Source organism: Pelobates fuscus, chromosome 4 (assembly GCF_036172605.1).
Source record: "Pelobates fuscus isolate aPelFus1 chromosome 4, aPelFus1.pri, whole genome shotgun sequence".
Taxonomy (NCBI): Eukaryota; Metazoa; Chordata; class Amphibia; order Anura; family Pelobatidae; genus Pelobates; species Pelobates fuscus.
In genome coordinates, this window is record NC_086320.1 from 30,616,178 (window position 1) to 30,628,586 (window position 12,409).

Consider the following 12,409-nt stretch of genomic DNA (forward strand, 5'->3'; position numbering starts at 1 on the left):
TGTGATGATTCAGTAAGCTGCACTAATGGTTGGTGAGATGTCCTAGTGGTTTGGTGAGATGTCCTAGTGGTTTGGTGAGATGTCCTCATGGTTTGGTGAGATGTCCTCATGGTTTGGTGAGATGTTCTAGTGGTTTGGTGAGATGTCCTCATGGTTTGGTAAGATGTTCTAGTGGTTTGGTGAGATGTCCTCATGGTTTGGTGAGATGTTCTAGTGGTTTGGTGAGATGTCCTAGTGGTTTGGTGAGATGTCCTCATGGTTTGGTGAGATGTCCTCATGGTTTGGTGAGATGTTCTAGTGGTTTGGTGAGATGTCCTCATGGTTTGGTAAGATGTTCTAGTGGTTTGGTGAGATGTCCTCATGGTTTGGTGAGATGTTCTAGTGGTTTGGTGAGATGTCCTCATGGTTTGGTGAGATGTTCTAGTGGTTTGGTGAGATGTCCTCATGGTTTGGTGAGATGTTCTAGTGGTTTGGTGAGATGTCCTCATGGTTTGGTGAGATGTTCTAGTGGTTTGGTGAGATGTTCTAGTGGTTTGGTGAGATGTTCTAGTGGTTTGGTGAGGTGTGATGAACGTTTGTGCAGATTGTCTTTATATACATCACCTTGTTATTTACTATAGCATGAGTGTAAAAGGAGCCTTCATTTTTATGTACCTGACATGTCTAATATTATTATTTTAAATTTTCTTCAGCAGAGAAAAAAATCCATTCTAATGTCCCTTCTTCATGGATACTTCACTATGTTTATTTCCTAAATAGCTTTGGAAGGATTATATGTGCAAATGCATTGGCTGCACTGCATGATATGACTGTTGACATCAGAACGCTAGGCATATAAATTATGCACACTCATGTTCTAGAGCTTTGGCAGTGTGCAACTTCTTACAGCTTTTGGCTCATGTTTGCAGCTTTTTCCACTGTTATTGTAATTTTCCTTACATAATATAGATATTCATGCAATGATACGCGCGTGTGTGTGTGTATGTATATATATATATATATATATAAGAAATCACATATACACTGTATACAGTATGTATGTGTTCTACACATTTTTCCTTTTTTAACTTATCCACACTTATCTATGGAATTAACTGTCTGATGTTGTTTCTCCATTGAAGTGGTTGGACGGCAAGGAGATTGAGCGGTCAGAAAGGATTCAGGCTATGCAGGATTATCCACAAGTACAAGTGCAAATCAAAGAGCAGGAGGCGGATTATCTTCACAAGAGGGCCCTAGAAAGAGAAGCAGCTCAGGAAAAAAGGACAGAAAAGAAAATTGGACCCAGAAAACTGCACAAGAATAACCCTGGATTTGACGGACGATGGTACACGGACATCGACAACACCCTGTGCGTCCTGAGATACTAGCTGTGCATTAGGCTGTCTAATGTAATGATGATCAAACTGCAGATGTTTGAGAATTACATTGCCATGATGATCAGACACATATATAACTAACGTGCTATGATTTAACCCCTTAAATAACAATGACAGTGTATGCAATGTTAACAATATGTCACTTAGTCCTTCATTAGAGGTAGTTGGGGTAGGAGGACCTAAGGGTTAGAGGGTGTTTAGAAATGGGTGTTTTAGGATTATAGAGGATTAAGGGTTAGAGAGTACCTGCCTTAAAGTATCTTGATTTTCAGTGAGTTATAGTCCACAATATCTGGACAGCAGGTACCTCTTAATCGTAAATCCCCCTTGACCCTAAATATTCTAACTACCCTTAAATCTACATAACAGGGCACACTGCTGTAACCCACATTATTACATGACCTCACATAGCAATGAACACAGCTATGTAATAAGTCTATAATGAAACTGCCATGTTTTTAATGAGCTGAAATTATAATGTCACCATTACTAAAGCTTTTAATACTAACATTTACTGGCAAACAAAGACAAAGTGAATCCTTGGAAATGCTCGTAGTGCCAAGTAGCTCTGTGCATGCAGACATCATGTATGTGGACAGGTTGTTGCCATTATAATTGCCTTTATGGAGCCGAGAAGGAATTTTTGTTGTAAAATTGGAAATGGCTACAGTTGAGGTTTTTTTTGTCGTCTTAGGATCAACAGCATAAAAGAATGGGTTCCAAGGTTAAATGTTATGGACTTTAATCTTTTCTTCAAACTAGACCACGGTTTAACAATATTACTTATAAAAGTAATGTTTACTTGAACATAAAATGTGATCTTTCGCCAATTATTTGAAGTATTATTGCCATCTCCATTCAATGATGGATCGATGCCAAATCAGTGCTGGACTGCTGAATTCAGCTGGATAGTAACATGATGGCTCTTAACATAAACTCAGCTATATGCAACCAAATCACAATTACATTCTCTGATTTTAGTCTGGCTTAGAATTAGAATACATTTCTAGACTTAGGAATTCAAAAGCCAAATAAACAATGAATTGTCAGGAATTAAAAGTAGGAAAAAATAACAAAATTGTAATAAAAATCCCTAGGTAAACTGTGTTATTAGTTTGGCTATTTTAGCCTGAAATTTGAAGAACCCAGCAGGTTGCATCAGTCGCAAGCAAGAAAATGAATCCTTTTATTGCTGAGTGATGGGCAAACCTCTAATGTGAATCTGAAAGGGAAGTATGTTAAAGGAACACTATAGTCACCTAAATTACTTTAGCTAAATAAAGCAGTTTTAGTGTATAGGTAATTCCCCTGCAATCACTTTGTTTCTTTTTATGCAGCCCTAGCCACACCTCCCCTGGCTATGATTGACAGAACCTGCATGAAAAAAAAAATGGTTTCACTTTCAATCAGATGTAATTTACCTTAAATAATTGTATCTCAATCTCTAAATTGAACTTTAATCACATACAGGAGGCTCTTGCAGGGTCTAGCAAGCTATTAACATAGCAGGGGATAAGAAACTCTTAATTAAACAGAACTTGCGATAAAGAAAGCCTAAATAGGGCTCTATTTACAGGAAGTGTTTATGGAAGGCTGTGCAAGTCACATGCAGGGAGGTGTGACTAGGGTTCATAAACAAAGGGATTTAACTCCTAAATGGCAGAGGATTAAGCAGTGAGGCTGCAGGGGCATGTTCTATACACCAAAACTGCTTCAATAAGCTAAAGTTGTTCAGGTGACTATAGTGTCCCTTTAAGAAAAAACATGCTTGGGTCTGTTAGTCCTCCAATTGACTCCTAAATGTAGTATATAATAATAAAAAATATATATATACCCCATGATTAACAATGAGTGGCCCAACAAACCATTCTTCCACCCCATAATTGTGAAAGAAAATCTTAACTCCCCATTTTTCCAGTGGTGGGGAGGTAATTAAAATATATAGGGTACTGTCAAATGGGCCGTCTAAATAACTATTAGGGCCAGTGAGTGCCCAATCCCTTTGGGTCAGGGATGCTCTCTCTCTCTTGTCATGTTGACTGAATAAATTCCCTGCCCTGTAGCTAGAAGTCCCAAGCCACTCCATTTAGTCCCAGGTCAAGTTTCACTTACTGGAGAATTCCCTGGTGATGTGTAAATGAAAGTGTGTAGATGAACTAAAAACATTTCTCTATTGTGACACAAAATTTGAAATTGATTTTGAATCCCCAACAAGTCACACTGTGACTAGTTAAAGCAGAGCTTATCTTTTTAAATAGAACCATACTGTCATTCTAAGCAACTCTCTATTTTCTTAGATTTAACATGTTTGTCTTATATGCAAGATTATTATTCTCTCTTCTCTTCAAATTGCTCTTATAAGAAAGTACATAAAGTAAGATAGATTTGTCCATCATTCTTTGTATGGAAACATTTTTCTTGTACTTAGTGTAACGCTGCTCTGCCTTTGTGGTTTTCCTTGCTCTCTCGGTTCACATCGGTCCCTCCAATCAATAAATCTTTTTCTCTGGGAAAGTCAGCTTCTCACCCATCTATCATGGTGATATATGGCACTTAAAGTAAATGGAGCTAAAACATAGCAGATTCTGTATTGACGTTGCCCTATGTATTTCCAGAGATTTTAAGGGAAAAAACATTTACTGGTGATATTTCACATCCTCAAACATATGTCTTCTTTGCAGTCACTAGTCTGGGTTTTAGGGGATTTAAATACTTAGAATCTTAGCCCATGACAGGGTTTGTACATAACATTCTGTGCATAAGGGGTACATTATGTTAGGTTACTAATGCACAGTATGCAAATGACATAGAGACCACTGATGGGTAACCTTGGCACCACAGATGTTTTTTATCTGAATTTCTCATAATGCTTCATCTAGAGTGACACGATTAGCCATTACTGCGACAGATCATCAGCAGTAGTAAGGTAATATTATTAATCCTATTTCAGGGTTTTGTAGTCAAATCAAAATGACAAAAAAACACGTAGCAACCACAGTGTAAATTAATAATATCTAGAATATATGATGTACAGCTAAATCAGTTCGTATGATTAGTTAGACCCAGCATAGAACCTGATGGGTACCTAACGGACTATTATCTGCAGGTCAGAATTATCACGTGTTTATCTTTAGATACCTGACACTATAACATCTCACTATATTATCGCTGTAATAGAAGCTGATAGCTAGGTATACGTCTCAAACTTCCTGCTAATCAGCAATTCCTAGATAGGTATCAAAATAGTTTCATTATTGATCTTGCATAAACCATACATTGATTAAAGATAGCAATTTTACTTTGAAAAAAAAATACAAAAAGTCTATGTAGGTATAAAAGCAGTCCACCCGTTTTATATTGTTATATGTTTAGTTTTAATTACACATTTGCACTTTTGATGTACTTTTCTCCCAGTGTGTTTCAGACTTCCACTTTCTTATTAGTTATTTTCTCTTGTTTCATAAATGGTGCTACAGTCGGTAAATAAAAGGGGTCTAAATATGTAAGCATAAGGTGCATATAGCATTATGAGTGAGTGTCACAGTAGGTAGCCTAAAATCTCTTATTAACAATATTTTAAAACTCTGTATGTACTGCACAGATGTCCAGTCTTCAGCCTTGATCCTCCCCAGCTGTGTTTGACTACAATTCCTGTATTACTATGCTAACGAGTGCCCAATGGACAGTTTGTTGATTATCTAATTGTTTGTTTTCTGTTATTGTCCATTGCTTTATTTTAATCTTTCATTCAGGCAACTGGTCGGCTTTAAATGAGACTATGAAGAGCTAAATTGATCGTTTGATATTTGTTTCATTTTAGACCACAAAGTTCTGGAAACAAAGAGAATTCTTCTGAGACGGACAGAGACAATGAGGCTGTAGGAACAGATGAAGAAGAAAAGGATCAAGAGTTTTGGCAGCAGCCCTCATTGTATACTCCGGAATCTAGATTGGAAACCCACCAATACTTGGAAGAAAAACGCAAATCTAAAGAGGGCAGAAGGTACAGACTGTTATCTGCTTTCCTACTTGTAATGCAATCCTCTTTTAACAGTGGCTGCTTCTGTTTGCTTACCAACTTACCATAGCTTAACCCTGGGTCCACTCCCATTCAACCATCATGCAGTATGGTGACCGGAAGAGAATATAATTGAAAGGCATTTAAAACAGGAGATAAACGTTTGTAATGTATAGGCGCTACAGAGTGACTGAGGAACCAACCTAGATGTTTACAGGAGATAATGAATAGGTGATTCCATAAATGTCTAAGATCCCTAGGGTGTGTGGCTCACTCATTACTGATGAAGTTCCTTAAACTTTTTATTATTCAGGTAAGTGTGGATAGCTTAATGGCTTGTCTCTTTTATGGAGCAGAACTCTGCAAAATAAATTCTAATTGTACGGTTAAAGATACATAATATCTGCCAATGAGCTGAGGAAATTTGATCTGTAAGGGATTGGATCTGTAGGATCAGCAAGAAGGTAGTGGAACAAACTGGAAGAGTATAAGACAGCGTATCGTGATTATTTTATATACAAATGATACAAATGATTTACATAGCATTAGTGTGGTTGTCCATTAATCATTAGCTCAGTGTCCCATTTTACCATGGTATTGTAATATGTAACAAGATATACTATTCAAAACCTCTTATCTAGACTTTTAGCAGAGGGGCAAGCCAAGGCAAGGCTGCTATAGTATATTACGGAGTGCTGCCTTTAGGGGGCAGAGGAAAGAGATGGTCAGTAAGGGATTGGAAGAGTATTGGAGCAAAGGAAAGATGGGACAGACAAAGGCAGAGGGATTATCACATCTGCAGGGGTTGGAAAAGCGGATTGGATGGTTATAAGATGATCAAGGGCACACAGGACATTGTCCTCAAGGGGGCAAGAGTAGGATATGATCGCCAAGAGATTCAAAGATTGTAGGATCTGCAAGAGAACAAAGGAAAAATAGATCCTGCAAGGGCATGCATTGTTTTGACAACACTACCTCTAATAATTAGTGTATCTCACTGAGAACTGAATTTTGCTGTAATACCTTAATGCATGCAGACTTTTATTTCAGCTTTTTATATGCATTAATAAAGAAAGAAGAAAAGCACGCTGTTAGCAGACACACTGGTGTAGGGTTTGTTTAATTAGATTGCCATACAAATCAAGTCATTTAAATTGATAGTGACTGTAAATCATTATATTATGAACATTAAGTAAATTGCTTCTTTGTGTCACCGGTGATGGATATACTAGGCTGCAAAATAGGTTACTCTCTTGCATTTTTATTTTTAATGTTTCATTGTGGTTCTAGCAATGCTAACATTATCATTCTTATTACATTCGGGCATTGCACTGCATGTATTTTAACTTAGAGTACATTATTTAACTGTGTGAGTGCCAGTACACGCCAGTGTCTTCCTTTCCTTGGCATTAATACGTTCAATGTATTCACCGACAAATACACTTCTTTCAGTATGGAAACTGAAGATTATATTCTACTTATCTATAAAATGCCAACACTTTGTTCTATTATCCTATTGTGAACAGAATGGTTGATGGTTCTGTCCTATAGAACAATTCACTGTCAGTGCCAATAATACATGAAACACACCTTCTAGCATATATGACTTGGCCACCAACTAATAATTATGCCTCGCTAATATTTGAATACCCCATCCCACCTCTATCTGCCTCTTATTAGCAGGGTCAACATTTTAGGCCTCTTTAATACATACAATATCTTAGAACATAGGTTGGGAAGTCACAGGCACAAGACTGCCTAAGAACTACAGTATTAAGCTACAATGACAGTCATGGCAGTCACATTGCAGGGAGGTCCTAGGCCATTTTGCTATTTTAAAGGAATGCCATTGAAGTGATCTGTCTTCATGTTCACCCAAAGGAAAACTATACGGTCAGGAACACAAATATGTATTCCTGATCCTATAGTGTTAAAAACACTATATAGTAAATATAGTAAAATCTTACTTTTACTCCATTCTGCTGCTGCTTGCTCTGCCCCTGATCTGCCTGCTTGGCTGACAGCATCAGAAGTACTGATCAGTGCCTATCACAATGCTTTCCCATAGGAAAACATAGGATTGGCTGAGACTGTCAAGGAGGCAGATCGGGGGCAGATCCAGCACAAGCCAAACACAGCCCTGGACAATCAGCATCTCCTCATAGATGGATTGAATCAATGCATCTCAATGAGGAAAGTTCAGTGTCTGCATGCAGAGGGTGGATACACTGAATGGCAGTCACACTGTGCAGCACTGCTCCAGGAAGCACCTCTAGCAGCCATCTAAGGAGTGGCCAGTGGAGGTTTCCCTAGGCTGTAATGCAAACACTGCATTTTCTCTAAAAAAAAAAAAAAAAAAAAACAGTTTACTGCAAAAAGCCTGAAGGCAATGATTATACTCACCAGAACAAATACAATAAGCTGTAGTTGTTCTGGTGACTATAGTGTCCATTTACCATTAAAAATGTTAAGATATAAACTGTTAAAGGACCACTCTAGGCACCCAGACCACTTCAGCTTAATGAAGTGGTTTGGGTTCCAGGTCCCTCTAGGATTAACCCTTTTTTTTTTATAAACATAGCAGTTTCAGAGAAACTGGTATGTTTATAAATGGGTTAATCCAGCCTCCAAATCCTCTAGTGGCTGTCTCACTGACAGCCGCTAGAGGCGCTTGCGTGATTCTCACTGTGAAAATCACAGTGAGAGCACGCAAGCGTCCATAGGAAAGCGTTGTAAATGCTTTCCAAGAGACCAGCTGAATGCGCGCGCAGCTCTTGCCGCGCATGCGCATTCAGCCGAAAGGGAGGATCGGAGGCGGAGAGGAGGAGGAGAGCTCCCCGCCCGGCGCTGGAATAAAGGTACGTTTTAACCCTTTACTCTCCATCCAGCCCGGCGGGAGGGGGTGTCCTGGCACTATAGTGCACCCTCAGGGCACTATAGTGCCAGGAAAAAGAGTATGTTTTCCTGGCACTATAGTGGTCCTTTAAGACAATTGGATTGTTATCATGTTGAAAACAAGCACGAAATGCCTAGCAAAGTTCAGAAATGAAAACAAGCCCAATACTGTGATTGAGGTTTAGGAGAAATTCCGTATTAACCCCCATAAGGACAGCGGGCGTGCTATGCCATCCTTGGGGACCCAGCTCTAAACGCCGGCGGGCAGCATAGCACGTCCCCGCCATCCTTGCCACTTACCTGCTCGCCGGCGAAGTCATCCCAGGAAGTCCCCATGCTGCCGATCCGGCCCTCCTGGGCCATGTAAGTCGCAAGGTCCTTGCGAGGACCTCACGATCACATGGACGGAATAGCCGTCCATCGCAGTGCCAGCAGGGGGAGTACATACACATACACTGTCTAAGTGTATCTTAATACAGTAAAATGTATTACAACGATTATATCATCAGTGAAAGTGACGGTTTTTTCATTTTTCACACACAAACGGCACTTACACTGACGATATAATTGTTGTGAAACATTTTACAGTTTTGAAACACTAATATTTGTGTTCAGCAAAGTCTCCTGAGTATAACAGTACCCCCCTTGTACAGGTTTTATGGTGGTTTCAAAAGTTACAGAGTCAAATATAAGGCTCAGAATTACCTTCATGATGGCATACCATTTGCAAAAGTAGACAACCCAAGGTATTGCAAATGAGGTATGTTCTGTCTTTTTTAGTAGCCACTTAGTCACAAACACCGGCCAAAATTGGGGGTCAAATTAGTTTTTTTAATTTTTAACACACAAACAAATATTAACGCTTACTTTTACCAGTGTTTGTGACTAAGTGGCTACTAAAATAAACTGGACATACCCCATTTGCAATACCTTGGGTTGTCTACTTTTGCAAATGGTATGCCATCATGGTGTTAATTCTCATTCCTGGGCTACCATACGCTCTCAAAGGCAACGTAACCAATCTGGCTAATTTCAATGTGAAAAAAATGAAAAATGTAAATGCTATATTTGACCCAAAAACCATAAAACCTGTACATAGGGAGTACACGCGAGACATTGTTGAATACAAATATGTGTATTTTATTGCAGTAAAAGCTAACAGTATTATGACATTCGCATGTAAAATGTCATGCATAAGTAAAATAATAACAACATTTCTTAATTTCTCCCATTCTTTTAATATTTTATTCATATTAAATTATGTTTCATAGCTAAATATTTGATTTTAAATAAAATGATATATAATAAGTGTGGATGCACATAATATGAAATAGGTGAATTACGGTTGAACAGACATACCAAGCACTCAATAAACCCTTCTCTAACAAACTATTTAATCCCCCTACTTTAACCCTTTGTGTCACTATACCCCACTCCCTCTAGAATGTAAGCTCATCGAGCAGGGCCGTCAACCCCCCTCTGTTCCTGTACGTCCAGTGGTCTGATCTCAATTATGTGTCTGTTAGTCCACCCATTGTACAGTGCTACGGAATTTGTTGGCGCTATATAAATAATAAAATAATAATCATAATAATAATAACATATAGTCAAATTCCAAGTTTTGTTTCATTTTGATCAAAACGTTTACATTTGGCTCAGTCCTTAAGGGGTTAAAGAGTTTTTTTGAAAAGCAAAGTACTTCCTATGTTTTTTTATTTATCTCTAATATTCTCTAATATTTGTGATATACTAATACATTTGTGATATACTAATAAATGTGTCTAATTTATTTTCCCACAATGTGACGTGTCAGGCTGTTTGGTGGAAAAAAAGCTGTAATTCGGATTTTTAATTTAGCAAAAACAATTACGATGTTTATATTTTTGTTGATGTTTATAATCCTGTTCTCATCTTTCAGTGACGAAAAAAAGAAAGAGAAACCACAGAGGACTTTGGTCACAGCTGAAGGACGGATCCTCAACGTAAATGAACCCAAGTGAGTGATTAACACAATGGTCAGGTGAATAAAAGTTTAGAAAGGCAAATAAAATCATGTTAAAACCCAGGTCCTGCCTGCACCTTGATAACCTCTTTCCACTGTCCATTTTGCTATATAATTCCATTATTTAAAAACACGAGTTGCCTGTTCCTTTAATACCAGCTTGTTGTGTAGAATTCTGAAATGACAAACCTTTAGTGCAGTGCCAGATTTGACAGATCTTTAAAAATATGCTTTAGCATGTGCTTGCTGAATTATAAGGTTAATTATAGCTCTGTCCTGAAACTAGGCAACCAGTGAATTATCAGTCTTTGGAAACACTGATGTGAAAGAGAATGGTATTTTCCATTTTTGTTTTTTTTTTCCTTCGGAAAATGTGTTTTGTAAAGCAGTCTTCCAGTAACGCTTTGTAAGCCGAAACATGAATTAATAAATGTTCTCTACCAGAACAAAACATAATAGAATACATATTATTAACATGTCTGAATTACATGAACCTTGTATACTTGAGCGTGTAGAGGATTTAATGGGCATTCACAAGGACTGCGTAGCGTTGGTCTTCCAAGTGTTGTTGGCCTACAATTCCCATAATTACCTGCCATTCAATACACAGAAGAGAAATGTGCAAAGTATAGGCTTATAGCTGCTGGTGGGACACGTTTGGACACCCATGTAGAATGAAGGAGTATAATCACGAAAAGCAGAATGTGCCCGTGATATCATAATCATCACTCTAGTTATATCAGGATCCACACATCCTATCAAGTCATCAGGGTTCCCCCTCCCCCTGAACTCTATTGAGATCAGTGCAGAATATATGGGCAGATGTCCAGATTTGGTAAATTTGACAATTAGGTGACTATCTCCGATCAATAAACAAGCCAGGTACTATATGTACTTGCCTATCGTGGCAGGAAAGGAAATTTCCCAACCAAGAAGGGGCAATTTGGACCTTTTGGTGCAGGATAGCTCCAAAGTTAGTGGAAATTCTGAAATATTAGGGTAGAGTAGGATATGTTTGAAGCCAAAATTAATTTCCCAGAGTCTAGGAAATTAAGTCTAGTCTAGGCATCAGAACTGGACCATGAGAGCAATGAAAGATGGTTTTCTGGTCTGATGAATCTTTTAGATCAGGTGGATTGCCTGGTGTGTGTGCGTTGTTTACCTGGGGAAGAGATGGCAGCAGGATGCATTATGGGAAGAAGGCAGGCTGGCGGAGGCAGTGTTATGCTATGGGCATGTTCTGCTGGATAACCTTGGGTCCTGGCATTCATGTGGATGTTACTTGGGCACCTACCAGCTACCTAGAAATTTTGCACCTATTTATGACAATGGAGTTCCCTCATAGCCATGGCATCCTTCAGCAGGATAATGCGCCATGCCAAACTGCAAAATTATTCAGGAACAGTTTGAGAAACATTCAAAAGAGATCAAGGTGTAGCCCTGGCCTCCAATTTTCTCAGATCTCTATTTGGTAGAGCATCTATGGCATGTGCTGGTACAACAAATCTGATCCATGGTGGCCCCAACTCACAGCTTGCAGGACATAAAGGAACTGCTGCTAATGTCTTAGTGTTATAAACCACAGGACGCGTTCAAAGGTCTTGTGGAGTCAGTGCCTCGTTGCTTTAGAACTGTTTTGGTAGCACAAGCGGTACCTACACGCTATTAGGCGGGTGGTTTTAATGTTGTGGCTGATCAATGTGTATACATATAATCAGATGAAACAATTGCTGGGAATGGGAGATTTTTAAAAGAACGCTGGAATCCTTGCAGTTACTGTGCCACGAGGCTAAATAAAGAAACACTGGATTAAAACTTAGGTATGCTTTAATAATTAATTATTACCATAATAATTCATTAGAACCCAAGTGTCTAGTCATTATTCCTTGTCAAAGTCACTCAGATCTTTTCGCTTGCCAATTTTTCCTGCTTGTCATAGATGAAATTCAAGTACTGACTGGTCACTTGCTAGCTATATATATATATATATATATATATAACCAGCAAAATAAGATCTATAGAAGCAACTGTTCTGACTTCACAAAACACAATCATGATGGTTCTCATGGCAATAGCTTTATATCCTCACAGTAGACTCTGCATGCTGCAGTGCTG

At 38.5% G+C, this 12,409-nt stretch overlaps 1 protein-coding gene across 2 annotated transcripts in view; it reads left to right on the top strand.

The window, feature by feature from the left end:
- DNAAF11 (dynein axonemal assembly factor 11) overlaps nucleotides 1–12,409 on the top strand; it is a 96,100-nt gene that overhangs the window by 28,007 nt on the left and 55,684 nt on the right. For both annotated transcript variants that reach the window (XM_063450258.1, XM_063450257.1), the window contains exons 5-7: nucleotides 1,122–1,351; nucleotides 5,200–5,382; nucleotides 10,211–10,288. In XM_063450258.1, coding sequence (XP_063306328.1) covers nucleotides 1,122–1,351; nucleotides 5,200–5,382; nucleotides 10,211–10,288 — 491 coding nt within the window. The remainder of the gene's footprint in view (nucleotides 1–1,121; nucleotides 1,352–5,199; nucleotides 5,383–10,210; nucleotides 10,289–12,409) is intronic.